Source organism: Anabrus simplex, chromosome 4, assembly GCF_040414725.1.
Source record: "Anabrus simplex isolate iqAnaSimp1 chromosome 4, ASM4041472v1, whole genome shotgun sequence".
NCBI lineage: Eukaryota > Metazoa > Arthropoda > Insecta > Orthoptera > Tettigoniidae > Anabrus > Anabrus simplex.
In genome coordinates, this window is record NC_090268.1 from 422,376,183 (window position 1) to 422,395,380 (window position 19,198).

The 19,198-nt window shown below is 40.8% G+C and overlaps 1 protein-coding gene across 1 annotated transcript in view; it reads left to right on the top strand.

The window, feature by feature from the left end:
• Positions 1 to 19,198, top strand: part of LOC136872786 (uncharacterized) — a 159,812-nt gene that overhangs the window by 9,130 nt on the left and 131,484 nt on the right. The window contains exon 2 of the mRNA XM_067146627.2: positions 8,176 to 8,340. Coding sequence (XP_067002728.2) covers positions 8,200 to 8,340 — 141 coding nt within the window. The 5' untranslated portion in view covers positions 8,176 to 8,199. The remainder of the gene's footprint in view (positions 1 to 8,175; positions 8,341 to 19,198) is intronic.

The following is a 19,198-nucleotide window of genomic DNA, read 5'->3' on the forward strand; positions in this document are numbered from 1 at the left end:
TAAGGAACCTAGAATTTCTAATGGAGATGAATTAGCCGAAACGTATTGAACCGGAGAAGAGACATAGTCAGGGAGTTTACAAACAGATTTCAATTTAGAATACCAATCAGCCGAAATAATGGAACAAACACTGCCTGAATCTAAGAGAGCTGTTACAGGCTCGTTATTTAACTCAATCTTAAGAAAAGGAACAGGTGCGGGGGTATCCGCCGCAATCCTAAGACACTCTTTAGGGCATTCAAAAGATGAATTTGAAGGCTGGTCGTTCTCTGCATTTACAACCTGTTTACTAGGGGCTAAGTCTCGGGAAGATGGATTAGTCGGCTCAGCCGACGCCACTAGTCACTTTTTATTATTGGAATAGCTGGAATTTGCACCAGAAGTTGAGCAGGAGGGGGTGCTATTTGAGTTTGGGCAATTCTTGGCGATATGTGAGAAGGCCCCACACTTAAAACAGCCTTGTGATGACCCTACTCCATTCCTTGTCCCACTTGACTTGATCAGAGGACACTTATTCCGCAGATGGTCAGGCGACCCACAAGCATAACATTTACGGGGATTGACTGGTCGGCGAGGTGGAGGCCGAGTGTTACTAAAGGAAGGCGGGGGTTCTTTCGCCACACGCAAGGAATCGGCATACCTAACTCCTTCCGCAGAGACGGCTAATGCTTCCAGTTCAGAGAAGGTTTGCGGGCACGCCGCGAAACACAAATATGACCTGTAGGGTGGTGAAATCCCTTCAACAATAGCTTGCACGATCTGATCCTCAGGGAAGTGGAGAGCAAACACCCTAGTATAAAACTTAATATCTTGGATGAAGTCTGCCAGGTTTTCATCCAAGCGCTGTACCCGATAATAGTATTTCTGAATAAGGGAGGACCTGGCCCTAGCCGGGATGAAGTTAGCTAGCAAATGGGCATGGAAATCCTCAATAGAAGATTGCTCGGCAATGGCTCTAACTATCTTGTCAGATAGAACACCAATAGCATAAGGATAGATAATTTGCAAAATTTGACATGGGGAAAGAGAAAACACAAGGGCATGATCCTGAAATTCCACTAGAAATCTTAAAAATGAAATTACGTCACTGGTGGTGTTGACGGAAAACTTAGAGATACCTCTAAGCAACATTGCCAATGGATGAGGCAAGCTGCTGAACCCAGGTGTCATGGTCGTTAAAGGTTTCAATGGCAAAGAAGTTAATTCAGAGCGGATGTTACTCAATGACGCACGGTGTTCAGATTCGTTGTTCGATGGGGCAGAGATAGTTTGAGCAGCAACGGTTATCCTATTGACTTCTCCCTGAGGAGGCTCTTCCTCGTTACCTACATTCACCGTGGCGGGTTGATCAGTTTTGGGAGGAGCTTCGCCGGTTAGCAATTGAGTGACCTTATTAGACAATTCAGAAATAGTTTCAAGGAGCGTATTAGCGTCCTTCCTCTGAACGTCATTCACCTTTAGAGACAACAGATCATTAACTCTATTTGCAAAGTGATACAGCCTGCCTTGCACACGCTTAATTTGATTAGGAGACGGATCGTTTTCATCAAAAAAGCTGACTACAGATGCTAGCCCAGTAATATTCTCGACGATCGTGGAAAGAGAGTCATCAATTTCTTTCTCTCCCAAATTGGGGATGGAAATGGGCAAATCAAGGGACTCTCTAAGCTTGTTGGTGTCGATTGCAACCGTGCCTCCAGATTGCACATTTCTGATAGTTAACTCGTATATCAACTCCTCTTTGCGCAAATAGTTAAGGAGGAGAACATCGCGAGGGCCGGGCATGATGACAGAACAATTTTGAAAAACTCAAACAATTCCAGCAACTGAGACAATTGTTAGAGTTCGAATTAAAGCAATGTTTAGCCGTCAAAAGGGGCTAAATTGAGACCCATTCAACCACGCTCTGCTACCACTTGTTACCGAGTTTTTGTGGTAGTTAAGCATGAAAGAAGGTGCTGGGTGGTGAATAGGTCTCAAGCTACTAAAGAGAAATTAAATTTTAAAATTTAACAAGGTTATATTTTCTTTTCAAAATTAGGTAACAACAAATAGAACAGGTACTTAGTAGCCGAAATACAACTTGAAATGTACAATTACAGGGATTAAAGAATTTGGGCTTCGAGCCCTGAAAACACAATTCTTGAGCAACTAGCTCAACTTTACGATATACCAATTTCAACAAAAGGGGCAGAAGACCCCACTCAAACCCTGGAGCCCTTGCTCCAAATTACACAGCAAAGCCTCCTCGAGGCATACAACTCTCAGTTTTAGAAAAGAGCCACTCGCTCTTAAAGTTAAGCCTCTCCCAGGCCACACCAAACTCAACTTTCAAGTTGTCCTCAAAGGACATATACACAGGGGTAAAATACCCAACCTACTGAGGTCTATTAGGTGAGAAACGATTAATACAGGACCTCTAAAATACAACTTGAGAGGAGGCGAACTTGCACTCCTAATACACTTTGCATTAAAAACCTAATCTGGCTCTGGGCCACTAACGCAAGGGCTAATCCCATACTACAGAGGTGACTTAGAGAAGAACACTTTACATTACATAAACGAAGAAAAGTTTGAGAAAATAAGTTCACCTCAAAACAAATGTGAGTGGGAGCTCGAGAGGGTTAGCACTCTCTATCCCAATATGTAACTTTACAAGAAAAAGATGAAAAGAGTAATTACATTTTAGGAAAAGGTTACATGATGGAAATGCTTCGAACCCGCCGCGAGTGTTAAACTGCCGACCTAGCAAGAAAAGAAGTTATTAAAAGGCCATTACCTGGTGTTGAACGGCTGAAGAAGAAAGAGGCGCTTCCCGCCTCCTGCTATGTACTTAATACACTGAAAGATGGAACAGAAGTGGCCCGGAGACCCCAAAATCAGCAGTTTATATCCTCTCGCGGAAGATTCTAGGCGTTAGGGGAAATAAAACACCCTCCCTCAAAGTTTTTATTGGTTCGGGAAAAGAAACCCCTACATAGAGGAAAAAGAAACACATTATTGGTGGAAAATTAATTAAAGAAATTCGGGATTGGCTAGATCCAAACTAAGGGGAAAAAGAGGGGTATACAGCCAACTTAAACGATAACAGAAAGAAATTTAACAAGAAACAAACTTTTGAAATAAAAATTTCTCCAACAAAATAGTTCTTTAACTCCGCACTAGGTCGCACTATTGTTGATCTTCAGTAGTGTCCTCTAGAAGAGAAAGTTCACACTTCTTACTTCAAGCGAAACAAAAACACATCAAAAGTGACACAGTTCACAAACTCAAAATTTTCCACGTGGTGACATCTTCTGAGAAAGTAGAGAATTAATAGAATAGATAAAGTTCAACCTTCCTCCAGAAGAGGAGTTTCAACTGGCGCAACTTTTAAATAAACAGAGTAGAGGTGTACCGCCCGGTACAATAATAATAATAATAATAATAATAATAATAATAATAATAATAATAATAATAATAATAATAACGGATTTACGTCCCATTAACTACTTTAATGGTTTTCGGAGACGCCGAGGTGCCGGAATTTAGTCCCACGGGAGTTCTTTTATGTGCCAGTAAATCTGCGGACAAGAGGCTGACATATATGACCACCTTCAAATACCACCGGACAGTGCCAGGATCGACCTCCCAAGTTGGGGTCAGAAGCCCAGCGCCTCAACCGTCTGAACCCCTCAGCCCGGCTGTAGTATTTTCGTACCGCTAATATTTTGTCTGAAATCACATAGAATAAATCAAGCTGATTTTATTACATGTAAGTTACACTAAGTTAGAATATAATAATAATAATAATACTAATAATAATAATAATAATAATAATAATAATAATAATAATAACAATATATGTTTTTACAAGTTGGTCGCGCCGAAACAGATAGGTTTTACAGGGACGATGGGTCAGGGAAGGGCTGGGAGTGGGAAGGAAGTAGCCGTGGGCTAAATTAAGGTACACCCAGGTGTGAAAATGAGAAACCACGGAAAACCATCTTTAGGGTTGCCGACAGTGGGGTTCGAAACCACTATCTCTCGAATATTGGATACTGGCCGCACTTAAGTGGCTACAGCTATCGAGCTCGATAATAATAATAATAATAATAATAATAATAATAATAATAATAATAATAATAATATGATGTTATTTACTTAACGCCCCACTACCTACCTTTACGGTTTCTGGAGACGCCGAGGTGCCGGAATTTAGTCCCGAAGGCGTTCTTTTACGCGCCAGTAAATCTACCGACACGAGGCTGGCGTATATGAGCACCATCAAATACCACTGGACTGAGCCAGGATCGAACCTGCCAAGTTGGGGTCAGAAGGCCAACGCCTCAACCGTCTGATCCACTTAGCCCGGCAAGTTAAAATGTTGTTAATCATTCATTCCAGTCGTTCCCCATACGTTGGATGCCATAAATTTGTTTTCTATCTAGCATGCTTGATATCTCTCTCGGCCGTTATTCTTGGCTTCCTAGACCGGGGCCGCGGTCTCACCGTCAGATACCTCCTCAAATGTAATCACATAGACGGAATGGATGTCGTACTAGCCCTCAGATCCAGGTAACAATTTCTGACCTGGCTGGGAATTGAACCCGAGGCCTACCGAGCTCGATAGCTGCAGTCGCTTAAGTGCGGCCAGTATCCAGTATTTGGGAGATAGTGGGTTCGAATCCCACTGTCGGCAGCCCTGAAGATGGTTTTCCGTGGTTTCCTATTTTCACACCAGGGAAATGCTGGGGCTGTACCTTAATTAAGGCCACGGACGCTTCCTTCCCACTCCTAGCCTCTTCCTATCCCATTGTCGCCATAGGAACTGCACTCGAGATAATGAAATATAAAATCCTACAGGGCTCTTGGCCGATGAAACTGGGGCTATTCCCACACTACTGAGGTGGCTCGAATGGAAATAACTTTAATACATTACAGAAACAAAAGGTTGCGAAAACGTAGCCACCTCAAACCAAGACGAAGGGGAACTCAAGAGGGTAACTCACTCTCTATCGCCGATTTACAATTAAAGATTTTATGAAGTTTTTACATTAGCTGAAAGAAAAGTTACATTTTAGAAAAGTATTGTTACATAATTAAAGTTTCGGACCTTCCCCTCGGATTGATTAGCGGATACAGCAAGAAAGATAGAATTTATGTAGCCATTACCTTGTAGATGTTCTGCTGGCCGAACAAAGAGGCGCCCCGCCTCCTGCTTTAACACACACACTTAAAAAGGCGACGATCAATTGGCAAGGAAACGTGATAATTCGCTGTTTATATACCCTCAGGGAAGGTTCGAGAGGATTCAGTGCTAATCCGTACACACCCTCTCAATTTTATTGGTTAAGCTCCAAAGTTACACTCAAAATCCAACAAGAAGCCTGTGATAGGTTGAAAATTAATTACAGAAATTTTTCATTGGCCAGATTCAAAACTGTCGGAAAGAAAAGGAAGTGTTGCCAACCCAAAAATAAATGAACATAGATTCAGTTATGGAAAACCTAGGAATATGAAACTTCTTTTAGTTACAAGTTCCTTCACCTTGCCCCAGAGTGCATGATCGTAGTTTTTGGTAGTGTAATCTGTGGAAGAATGTCCGGACTTCTTGATGAATGGCAAACAAAACCAGGAGAAGTTCAATCAGTTTAGGAAACTTCACAACAACACTATTCCTTAATTTTTCAGCGGTGACATCTTCCGATTAAAGTTCCAAGTTCAGGTAATATCAGTTTCACCTTTTGATCGATAGGGGAGTTTATAAGGGCGCTTATTTTGAATGCGTGGCGTTGAGGTGTACCTCCCGGTACAATAATAATAATAATAATAATAATAATAATAATAATAATAGCCGGACTGAGTGGCTCAGACGGTTGAAGCGCTGGCCTTCTGACACCAATTTGGCACGTTCGATCCTCGTTTTGTACGAATGAATAAATGAATGGATGGATGACAGCATGCCTGGATGGGCTGCTCATGCATGCATGAATGAATACCGGTGCGAGATATCGAATTATTTCGTTCAAATTATTTATTAACATGAGCAAACCACGTTGTTTCCTACCACCCTGCATTTAATACAGTGGTTGTAAATATATTTTATAAAGTGTCAATTTTAGTGAATTTAAGTGAAAATCCACGTCAAAATATTTAAGATCTGAGTAGGTTCTCGCTTCAAAATGATCTTTATTTACTTAGTCTGGCTCCATGGCTAAATGGTTAGCATTCTGGCCTCGGGTCACAGAGGTCTCGGATTCGATTCCCGGCAGTTCGGGAAATTTAACCATCATTGGTTAATTTCGCTGGCACGGGGGCTGGGTGTATGTGCCATCTGTATCATCATTTCATCCTCATCACGACGCGCAGGTCGCCTACGAGCATCAACTCAAACGACCTGCTCCTGGCGAGCCGAACATGTCCTCGGACACTCCCGGCACTAAAAGCCATACGACATTTCATTTCGTTTACATAAATACTTTTTACATCACCTTATACAGAATGTATTCACTCTTGATCATGCATCGCAGTGTATTACCAGTTTTGGTGGAGTCTTCCAGGTCGCAGAAGGTGCTAAAAGAGATCTCTGTACAGACGCCTCGAACTTGTCTTGTTGACGACCTCAATTGCACAGTCGGTTAGTTGTCGTCCTTCCAATTTCAAGGTAACGGGTTCGATCCGGCCTAGCGCTTTATGTATTTGAAGGTGTTTCAGTGAAGGAAGTCCGTGTCTTTGACTTCCGGTACGTTAGATATCTCCTTTGGCACAAAAATTCATCAGCCTTAGAAATATATAGCAGTTATACAATTATTATTATTATTATTATTATTATTATTATTATTATTATTATTATTATTATTATTATTATTATTATTACTGTACTACTATCTGGGAGAAAACACATCCATGGCCTCCGGGGAGGCCTGGTGCGGGTGTTTTTCTCGTAGACGGCCTATTAGGCGACCTGCATGTCTGTGAAGGTGAGGATGATTTCTAATGCTGAATACGCCACACACACATCCAGCCCCTGATCCATTGGAATTAACCAATTGAGGTTAAAATCCCCGACCTGGCCGGAATCGAACCCGGGACCCACTGGACCAAAGGCCAGCACGCTAACCATTTAGCCATGGAACCGGGCGGCAGTACAGTGAATGAGGTTGAATCAAGGTGCAGGAAAGCTAATGCAATGAGCTTGTAGTTGCAATGAATAGTACGGCATTCTATAAGAAAGAAGTCAGCTCCTGGACGAAATTATTTTTACACCGGTCTGTTTTAAGAACAACTTTGCTCTGCGTGAGTGAAAACTGGATTGACTCAAGATATGTTATTCATAAGTTAGAAGTAACTGGCATGTTAGCGAGAATGATCGCTGGTACAAACAGGTGGGAACAGTGGCAGGAGGGTAATCGGGATGAGGAGACAAAGGCTAAGTTAGGAATGAACTCGATCGATGAAGTTGTAAGCATTAACCGGCTTCGGTGTTGGGATCATGGGAGGCGAATGGAGGAAGATTGGTTACCTAGGAGAACGATAATGGACTCGCTCATGGAGGGTAAGATGAGTAGAGGGAGACCAAGACGACGATGGTTAGACTCAATTTCTAATGTTGTTAAAGATGAAAGGTATGGATCTAAACGAGGCCAAGGAGATAGTTACATATAGAGGATTGTGGAGGCGTTTAGTAAATTCACAGAGGTTCGCAGACTGAACGCTGAAATGTATAACGGTCTGTAATAAACACGTATGTATGTCTGTATGTTTGTAGGTCTATGTATGATTCTTCTTCTAATTATTATTATTATTATTATTATTATTATTATTATTATTATTACGGTATTATTATTATTATTATTATTATTATTATTATTATTATTATTATTATTATTATTATTATTATTATTAAGTCAAGGACATGTATTTGAAAACAAGGTGAAGTTTCACTGTATGATTCTGTCCTCTAACCGAGGTAGGTCAAAATTTTTCAAGACTCGACCAGTTCTTGTTTTAATTACACCACACACTCTATGATAATATTTTCCTAGACACTTTCACGTATATTAGTGGTGGGGGAAATGGTTCAGCCGCACGTCTTCGTGGTAGAGAGAAACTGTTCAGTTTTACGATGTTCTTCCTGCTGACGATATTTGAAGAAGGTTGAGTTAACAATGACTCTTACTTTCCCTGTTGCAGGAGAGCAAGTAACACACAGGAAGGATGTACGCTACTCAGCTTCCACTTCTTCTCCTACTGGCGATGCCGGTGATTTGGACGCTCGATCAAGACAGAACCCCAGCCGCTTCATCATCTCTCGCCAAGTTCGTCCTCATGTTCTCGAGGCCTGGAGCTTTTAATAAGGTAAGGTCTTATTTGTCATAATTTACCGCAAGAATATACTCGTGACTGTTGAAATTTTAAGCATGAAATACTTCAGTTTGCTTTTAAGTTAAACATCACCTTAGCGAGTTAAGCGAACGAACGCCGTTCAGATCTCTCTAATGTGTGTATTGCGATCATTTTGATTCGTCGAGCGTATTACACAATTTCACTGTGAAATTCCTACTTATCTTCATCCTTCTTTCCCTTTATCCATTTTCTGCTGGGTCGTCGCATTTATGACACTTCTCCACCTTCCTCTCTCTCCTTCCACCATTCCTCTTCCATCATTTTGTTTCAGTCCTAGTTTCTTCTTCTTGCACTCCTCTTTCTTGAATCAATCCACCTTGTTCTATATCTCTCTCTCGTTCTCTTTCCCTTGAACGTTATCTCCATAATCTGTTTTGGTATTCCTTTCTCCTCCTTCCTCTTTACATGTCCTAACCATTTTAGTTTATTCCTATCAATTCTCTCATTTAGGTTTTCTATTCCGACTTCCTAACATCTTATTATCTCACTCTGTCTTTCTTATCACACTTCTTAGGTATTTCATTTTGATGACCTGAATTCTACTCTCGCCGCCTCTGTGGTGTAGTGGTTAGTGTGATTAGCTGCCACCCTCGGAGGCCCGGGTTCGATTCCCGGCTCTGCCACGAAATTAGAAAAGTGGTACGAGGGATGGAACGGTGTCCACTCAGCCTCGGGAGGTCAACTGAGTAGAGGTGGGTTCGATTCCCACTTCATCCATCCTGGAGGTGGTTTTCCGTGGTTTTCCACTTCTCCTCCAGGCAAATGCCGGGAACCTAACTTAAGGCCGCCGCTTCCTTCCCTATTCCTTGTCTATCCCTTCCAATCTTCCCTGTTCAGCATAGCAGGTGAGGCCGCCTGGGTGAGGTATGGCCATCCTCTCCAGTTGTATCCCCGACCCAGAGTCTGAGGCCCCAGGACACTGCCCTTGAAATGCTGGAGGTGAGATCCCTCGCTGACTCCGAGGGATAAACCGACCCTGGAAAGTAAACAGATAAAGAAGAATAAGAAGAATAATTCTACTCTCGTCCCTACTTGTCATAGTCCAGGTCTTTGCCGCATAGATCAATATGGGTGAATAATATATTTTGTATATTATCTTTTTACACTTCCTTGGTGTCCAGCTCCATGGCTAAATGGTTAGCGTGATGGCCTTTGGTCACAGGGGACCCGGGTTCGATTCTCGGCTGAATCAGAAATTTTAACCATAATTGGTTAATTTCGCTGGCACGGGGCCTGGGTGTATGTGACGTCTTCATCGTAATTTCATCCTCAACACAACGCGCAGGTCGCCTACGGTCGTCAAATCAAAAGACCTGCATTTGGCGAGCCGAACTTATCCTCGGACACTCCCGGTACTAATAGCCATACGCCATTTCATTTCATTTTTACTTTTTTGGTACTTACCCTTTTGCTAATCTCCATGCTCAGCCTTTCTGCTCTTGATATCATGATGGTCTTGCTTTCCCTCTGCGCTGATTATCATAGATACTACCGGGCGAGTTGGCCGTGTGGTTAAGGACATGCGGCTGTGAGCTTGCATCCGGGAGATAGTGGGTTCGAACCCCATTGCCGGCAGCCCTGAAGATGGTTTTCCGTGGTTTCCCATTTTCACACCGGGCAAATGCTGGGGGTGTACGTTAATTAATTCCACGGCAGCTTCCTTCCCACTCCTAAGTCTTTCCTGTCCCATCGTCGCCATAAGACCTATCTGTGTCAGTGTCACGTAAAGCAAATTTTAAAAAAACCAGCGTGTGACGTAAAGCAAATTGAAAAAAACCCGCTGTATAGTCTGCAAATACTAATAATTGCATCTCTCTATTTCCACATGCCTCCATGTGCTTCTTAGGGCTGGTTTACCCGGGTAGAGTAGTGAGGCGAGTAGAGTAGATAGTAGAGCAGCCACTTTACTCTACTCTACCACTGTCTGGTAGAGTTGACACTTGTATCGTTCATACGGGAGTAGAGTCATACAGTAGAGTAGAGTAGTAGCACCATGTCAAGACGCAAGCACATCGTAACGAAGAGTTTAAAGACATTTGCATTTACGGCCCAGGTGTAGAGATTAAGTTTCAAGACCTGACATTGTACTGTAAACAATAATGCAAGAGGTTAGTGAAGCTTAGAAGAAGCAAATGAGGAAAGAAGGGAATGGGTAAGAGGCTGGCTTAGGAGAGATACACTCGGGGCATCAACATTAATTCTGAGAGAACTTGCGACAGAGTATAAAGAAGAATACAGAAAGTGTATGAGATCGAAGCCTGGTAACTTTCAGATACTGTTAGATACTATAACACCGCAAATTCAAAGACACAACACGGTGATGAGAAATGCAATAACACCGAGATTTAAGCTTGAGGTGACTCTGAAGTTCTTGGCCAAAGATAATAGCCATCAGTACACTGTAAATCACGCTGGTGTAGGCCTAATTTGTAGTAGCTTCTTTGCCATAAATACCCCAATTACTGATCTATTTATATAATTCGTTTGTTCGTTGCTTGTACGGCCCAGGTGTAGAGATTAAGTTTCAAGACCTGACATTGTACTGTAAACAATAATTATTTTGGATATTCCAAACAAAATAAGAAAATTATTCTATTTGTTGTGGACATTTCTATTATTGTTTAAAATGTGATACGAGGTAGAAGATCCCTATGTATATTATTAATATGATTAAGGTACACAGTTCTGCATCATTGCCTAACTTAAACACGTCGAGACACATAATGAACACGCTGTGTAACATTGAAACTTGAGAAACCTTAATCTAAAGGGATAATCCAGCTGACACTTGTTTATATTTGTTGTTGCATCTTCGAAACTGTTGTAGGTTTATGTATTTTTAAAATCCTTCTTCCATCGAAAGGAGGGAGGTCTGTTCTCCATTATAGGACAATACACCTGCATTTGTTTGACCTCCAAAGGCGCACCTCCCCTTCATATCACTGAGCTATAATGTTACTTTGTGGCTTTTAATATTCTTCTTTCTTTATTAATCTGCTCACCCTCCAGGGCCTCCAGGGTTGATTTTTCCCTCGGACTCAGCGAGGGACCCACTTCTACCGCCTCAAGGGCAGTGTCCTGGAGCATGAGACATTGGATCGGGGGATACAACTGGTGAGGATGACCAGTACCTCGCCCAAGCGGTGTCACCTGCTATGCTGAACAGGGGCCCTGGTGGGGGATGGAAATATTGGAAGGGATAGACAAGGAAAAGGGAAGGAAGAGGCCGAGGCCTTAAGTTAGGTACCATCTCGGCATTTACCTGGAGGAGAAGCGGGAAACCACGGAAAACCACTTCCAGGATGGCTGAGGTGGGAATCGAACCCACCTCTACTGAGTTGACCTCCCGAGGCTGAGTGGACCCCGTTCCAGCCCTCGTACTACTTTTCAAATTTCGTGGCAGAGTCGGGAATCGAACCCGGGCCTCCGGGGGTGGCAGCTAATCACACTAACCACACCACAGAGACGGACGGCTTTCAGTATTACCTTGCAAATTATACTTTACTAAACTACTTAAGAGAGGGAGTGTAGATGTCGGCGGCACCACCTCCAGACTTCTTGGATTTACGAATTTTCGTCAGTTCTTGGTTGTAGGTACTGCACCCGTCCACCTCCCGAGTCCCAGACTAGCATTTATCTCAGGGGTGTCGGTTCATTATTTAAGTCATCAAATAAAAATATAGCGGCATAAATGAACACGGGAATGAACGGAGCAATTTAATATTAAAATGGGGAAGGTTCGATTGTAAACTTGAATTTAAGGACTCCATGATAGGACTAGGAAGTGACTGTTAACTTTAAAATGGGTCTCATCTAACTACAATAAAAAGATTATGAGAATGGTTTCCTTTGAAATAATTTGCCAGAAGGAGCAGTTTATTACGCCATCCGACGTACGAAACTTTGATACATTTAGCAACGATATTTAAATTTCCACACATGTTACATAAATAAATCACTTGCTATACCGCAAGTGGTATCAATATGTTGCTGGGTTGCTTCTGAAAGAAATTACAATTTTTAGTATAACTTACGGATCGATTCCATTTGAATCGAACCGTTGTTCAAGGATATAGCTTCCTTCTATCGGGAGCCCGAGCATAACCCATGTTACGGTCGGCTTCCCGATTTAACTAAGATGATGTACCCCGGCTATATACATTTTTCCGAGACCGGTACTCGGACTGGGTAATGTTTCTCGTGAATTACGAAAAATGGATTACACGGACAGTTCCTATCTTACGATGTCCAGCTGATGCCATACCACTGAATTAGCATTTATATTTTATTTACACATGATCTGAAATGTTACAAAGTAGCCTCAGTAGACTACTGCCACAGATGAGATAACGAGAAGCGGTGGGAAATACCGTGCGGAAACCGTACGATAACGAGGTAACAAATGACTATAATATTTCTCACTCTTATTATTCAAACATACGAGTAGAGGGATGTTGTCACCAATTAATTAATTAACTATCGTCAGAATATTCATTCATCCCCGAAATTTATCATCCTTGAAATTATTATTATTATTATTATTATTATTATTATTATTATTATTATTATTATTATTATTATTATTATTATACTCAACGGTTCCTGGCACTGTCACGTTTGATTAATATCGCCATTATTATGCGGGACGCAAACACAGATGGTTATTACTGTTATTATTATTATATCCCTCTTGTGGTTATTATTATTATTAATGCATAGGTGACTCAAGATATTATTATTATTATTCACGTCACTCAAGAGTTTATTATTATTATTATTGATGAACCGGTCACTTCCGCCAAAATGCATTAGGATATCGGTCGCAATTATAATTATTTCACTGATCAACCAACGTCATCATTACTGTTATTATTATGACAATTATTATTAATCTGACCGCGATGATTTAACATCGTCCTTACATTGTTATTATTATTATCGGTTGCATATTATCATTTAGATTCCCGTTTAACATCTTTATCAACGCTCAATTTAATAAGGTGGTCCAATCCTTTATCTGCAATATTTATTATTATTATTATCACGACATCATGATTGTCATCGCTCGTCATTACAATGATTACACTATACGATCGTTTATGTGGACTCTGAACTCTCATTATCCTTAGATCCGTAGTATCTCAACGAATAGCGGTGCAGTCTATTTATTTCATACATGCTGTCACGGGTTCGAATTCTACCCGCTACGTAACTCAGTATTTCTCTGTGACACTGCCCGTACACTTTACACTCATTTATATCCTAAGTGTCTCTCGTACGGAATTTATATCCCTTTCTATCTCAATATTCCTTGATTCATTTATTTCTCACAGAAATATCAACTGACTTATTTATTCACTTCTGACATCGTACGACCTTTTATTATCTGACTGCAGATTCTTTAACAATTTTCTATCTCATTTTGATCTACGCCTTAGTTCGTTCTCCACAAATAATCGTAACATCTTGAAATTATATTTACCAAAATTTGACAATCATGGTTTCGTAATATTAGTCCTACGTGTTCCGGCTAATGAATTGCAAATTTAAGACACGGCATTTATAAGTAAAGAAAAATATTGGACCGTAATTTAAACCACACGTTCATTAACATGTACGGATTATTAGACCGATCTTAAATTTCAATATTATTAATTTATCAAGTTAAATTACCACACTTTAATCCCGAATTAAAAACGACATCCCGTCATTAAATGATTCCTGATAAACTCAACACCTGATCACTTGACTTTATTATTACGCACGGCTCACTAAACTTCCGATATCACATGAATTATTATTATATCCAATTTATAAAAAAATTCTTCTAAAAAAGTAGTTTTATTATATTTATTATTAGGTTAATATAAAAACATTTAATTTCGCCTGTTACACGGTAGTCCACTCTTAATATGTTTAACGCATGACCCCTTTTACAATTTCGATTTATTCTGGCACTAATCAATCCAGATATGATTTACTTGGAAATTTTATTATTATTATCGCTTCTCCCAAATTTTAACAACTTCACTTTGAAAATATGAACATACTAACAAAACACCACTGGTATGACGAGGCTGGACTTTCCTTCAATGTCATTACATCGCTCGTTAAAATGACAAACAGAAAAACACATATCGGGTCTATTTAACTATCATAACCAAAATCAAATGTAAAGAAAATTATTTTTGACTACAAAGAAAATAAGAATACATGCATGACTTAACGTACTACCCTATATCTACAAAATTTACATCTCCAACAAACTGAATACATAAAAAGACCCGATTATTTACATTGTTATATTTACTACTGTCTGTGCTACAAATTTAGGATGGGGTCGTTAAGCGACTCATCTTGTTACAGAAGGTAACCAAGTCTAATCAAAGTATTCCCATTTTTCCCATCACGATAACATTTCCCAAATATTATTTATATTATGTACTCATCTTAGTGTCTCGGTATTCTATTACAGCTTTGCAGATGAGAGGCTCCTTTCGGCCCCTCTCTGCATTTTACTCCTCCATTCTTGATGGCGTAGTTCCACAAAAGATTTCCTGGCACATTACCATTTTACACTAATACCTTAATTATCACGATACTCCACCATTGACAACGTTAGCACTGAACACTTTAACTTTTATACAACAAATGAATATCCTAGACCCAAAAATTTAATATTTTACACTATTTTAATCTTCGTCCAATTATCGCACAATGGACCTGGACACGTACGACGAGGTGTCAAATTTTACGCCCGTCGCGATTTATGTCGTCCGACGCGATACGCCCGTTTCATACGGCACTCTTGAAGTGTTCATGAGAGCGGTTCGATATTGCAAAGTACAGGCTATTATTCCCTTAAAGTACTGTTCGTCACACAGTATGTTATTTACGTACTTATTGTGGTACAATTTATATTACTCTCTTACAGTGCAATTACTTTACTTCACTGATATTTATAACTGGCAAACACTGTCCTACGTTAACTATTTCCAGTTCATGTTGCTTGAGCGCGATCACATTTTCTAAACACTGGCGGATGCTCGCGCCATTAAATGTTGAATTACTGTACGCCCGTAGAATTCTAAGTTAGCTACGACCGACGGTTCAACTCCAGAGCTTCATTTCAAGTGTGTTGGCGAGGATCCCTTGTCCCGTATATATGGATGAAGCTTTCCCTCGCGGATTCATTGACGTCATACCCCTGAGGGAGGGGGTGGATTTTTAATATCGGTACTTGCACTCCGAATTGGACGTTAAAATTTACATCAAATTAATCCACTCCGCTAGCATATTTGCTGGATTAAATATGAACTCCTGGCGATCACAGATTTAGGAGATACGGGTGGATTTAGCTCCTCACATTTCGCGCCTTTGGACGCGTCCCTTACAACGTGGTCTTCGTCCAGCCAATGACATTCAAGCTGTCTGGTTTCCAAGAAATCCAGCCTTCAATTTATTTAATTTGCCAATAATTATTGATTATTTTTCCATGCGTGACATCTAATAAATTCATTACATCGATCCGTGTACTCACAATAATTTATTACTGATTACTTTTGAAGTTACGAGAATATCTCATCCATCATTCCTTAAGATGGTATCCCTGGGTCTTCCATCAAATTTTAGCGATTGGCCGACAAGCGGTCACGTGATTTAAATCTCCACCTGCCCGAACCTAGGCTAGCGAATGTCCTCGCGACCGCTGTAGCTTTCCATGACGTCACGGGAATCTCCGTCCTGCCAAAAATATCCCAGCGCATTACTCATGTTGCGAGCTTCCTTTGTATCACCTACCCCCTTTCTCTTTCTGACCAAGACTTATTTGTGGACTTGTATTTCCTTGTTCGCCAACTAATGAGATCCCCTGCTGTGAAGTAGCTAAATGTTGTTGTGTCGAGCTAATCCGTCAGGCTCCAGTCTGTCGTCCTTCCTCGCTCATATTTCGACATTACACAGATGAAATATTTTCAACTACACTTCTGTATTTCAATAAATGTACCATATATTATTTTATCAATCAAATCATGATTAATTATGGGCCTAAGTCACTCGGGTTCATCACATCGTATTTAAAAGAAAATATGTTTAAGTTCCATAAAACCAAAACACTCTTTACCCATTTTCGTAATCAAGTCTTCTTCCGCCGCCCGTCTCATATTTTAGTTTCTGTAAATAATGCTGTTTATGTTCCATAAGCATTCTTTTTTCACAGTCAGTTCTACAAATTTACATGTTTCTTCTTCCGTACACTTGGTTTTGCCACCAAATAAACGCACAAAAATGCTCAGTGTACTCAGCGGAATACCGACAGTACACACATGGAATAGGCGAATGACGCGCCAACTGAAAAATCGAGCGTCCTCGGCCTTCTCCGCCAGCTCTCGGAGCTCGGTTCCGGTGGAGGGGGTAGGATAGTGGTAGAGTTACTTTACCACAGCGGAAACCCACTCTACTCTACTGCATACTAGCTACCCTACTCTACTTGCTACTATCCCAGTCGTTTACACGATGCTATAGTAGCTCTACTATTCACTCTACTCGCCTCGCTACTCTACCCGTGTAAACCAGCCCTTAGTCTTTCTTTCTTTCTTTCTTTCTTTCTTTCTTTCTTTCTTTCTTTCTTTCTTTCTTTCTTTCTTTCTTTTTTCTTAATCTGTTTACCCTCCAGGGTTGATTTTTCCCTTAGACTCAGTGACGAATCCCACCTCTACCGCCTCAAGGGCAGTGTCCTCGAGCGTGAGACTGTGGGTCTGGGGATACAACTGGGGAGAAGGACCATTGCTTCGCCGAGGGAGCCTCACCTGCTATGCTGAACAGGGGCCTTGTGGGGGATGGGAAGATTGGAAGGGATAGACAAGGAAGAGGGAAGAAAGCGGCCGTGGCCTTAAGTTAGGCACCATACCATCCCGGCATTCGCCTGGAGGAGAAGTGGGAAACCACGGAAAACCACTTCGACGATGGCTGAGGTGGGAGTAGAACCCACCTCTACTCAGTTAACCTCCCGAGGCTCAGTGGACCTCGTTCCAGCCCTCGTACCACTTTTCAAGTTTCGTGGAAGAGCAGAGAATCGAGCCCGGGCCTCCGGCGGGTGGCAGCAAATCACGCTAACCATTACACCACAGAGGCAGACATACTTCTTAGTACGAATGAAATATAGGTTGATTTTAAGTTTTATTTAACGGACCCATCTTTCAAGACAAGGAAATTAGCCATTATTATTATTATTATTATTATTATTATTATTATTATTATTATTATTATTATTATTATTATTATTATTATTATTATTATTATTATTATTCGTTTTGCCCGACTAAGGAGCGCGATTGAACTTATTTAGCTGATGTTGCCTTTTTCTTCTCCCAAAATCTCTTCATCTTCTCGCTGTGGCTTTTCCTGCGATCTTCTGACCAGCTTTTGTTAGTGGTAGTGCTTGGATGGTGTGTAAAGTGGTGATTGTCGACTAATTTTCTGAACTTAGATCTGTCTAACAGAATGCCATTTGTGATGCTTATTTCCTGAATATCTTTTCCAACTTCGAGTAACCAATTGGTTTTACTTTTATTGATAGAGCAAGGTTTAGAATTGTTTTGCTCGATCTCTGATTACTCATTATTATTATTATTATTATTATTGTTACCGTGGTTGGTGGATAAACAGAGGGGAAAGAAGGTGCCGGGGTGAATGGGTCTAACTACCAAATCAAAGTTAATTTAAAACTTTAACAAGGTTATATTTTCTGAGTTTTAACAATCAATAACAACAAAACTTAACTGGATCCAAGAATTTTAACTCTATTGGTCTACAAGCCCCTAGTTTTACAATTTCGAGCTCCTAGCTCCACGCTCAAATTTGTTCAAGGGCAGAAATACCCTAATAACCTGAAGCACTTGCTCCTACTTTACAATGTCAAGCCTCCCAGAGGCATTCCAACAACACTAGAAAAGAGCTGACACGCTCTCAGTTTTTCAAGCCTATTCAAGGCAATATTAGAAACTTACTATTACTGGCCATCAAGGCACAACATACAAAAATGAAACAGGGGTATCTCGTACCCAACCTACAGGGCCCTCGTGTAGAAGAAATAACAGATAAATAAATGGCCCGAAAACAAAATGAAAGGAGGCGAACTCTTACACTCCTCTATGTAGCTTCTTAAAACCTAAACGGCACTAGGCCGATGAAACAGGGGCTATTCCCAAACTATGGAGGTGACTCGTATAAGAATTATTTAAGACATTAAGGAAGAGAAGAAAATCAGTTACCAAAACGTAGTCACCTCAAACCAAAATGAAGGGGAGCTCGAGAGGGTGAATCACTCTCTATCCCCGAATCACAGTTACAGATTTAATTAAGTTTTTACATAAACCGGCAGAAAATTACATATTTAGAAATGTAGGTTACATGGTAAAGATTTCGGACCTTTCCCGCGGGTTAAACTGCCGAGCTAGCAAGAAATAAAGACGTTAAATGGCCATTACCTTGCTGAAGACCTGCTGCCTGATGAAAGAGGCACCACCCGCCTCCTCCTTCACGTCCACACACTTAGTTAGATGTTGATCGAGTGGCCAAGAGCCGTGAAAATCCGCAGTTTATGAACCCTCGGGGAAAGTTCGAGACCTTCCATGAATAATCAAGACACACCCACAGAATTTTATTGGAGGATACAAAGTTTGCACTCAAGATCGAAGAAGAAACCTGTGATAGGCTGAAAATTAATTACAGAAATTAGGGATTGGCTGAATTCAAAACTGGCGGAAAGAAAAGGTCAATATTGCCAACCCAAAAATGAATGAACATAATT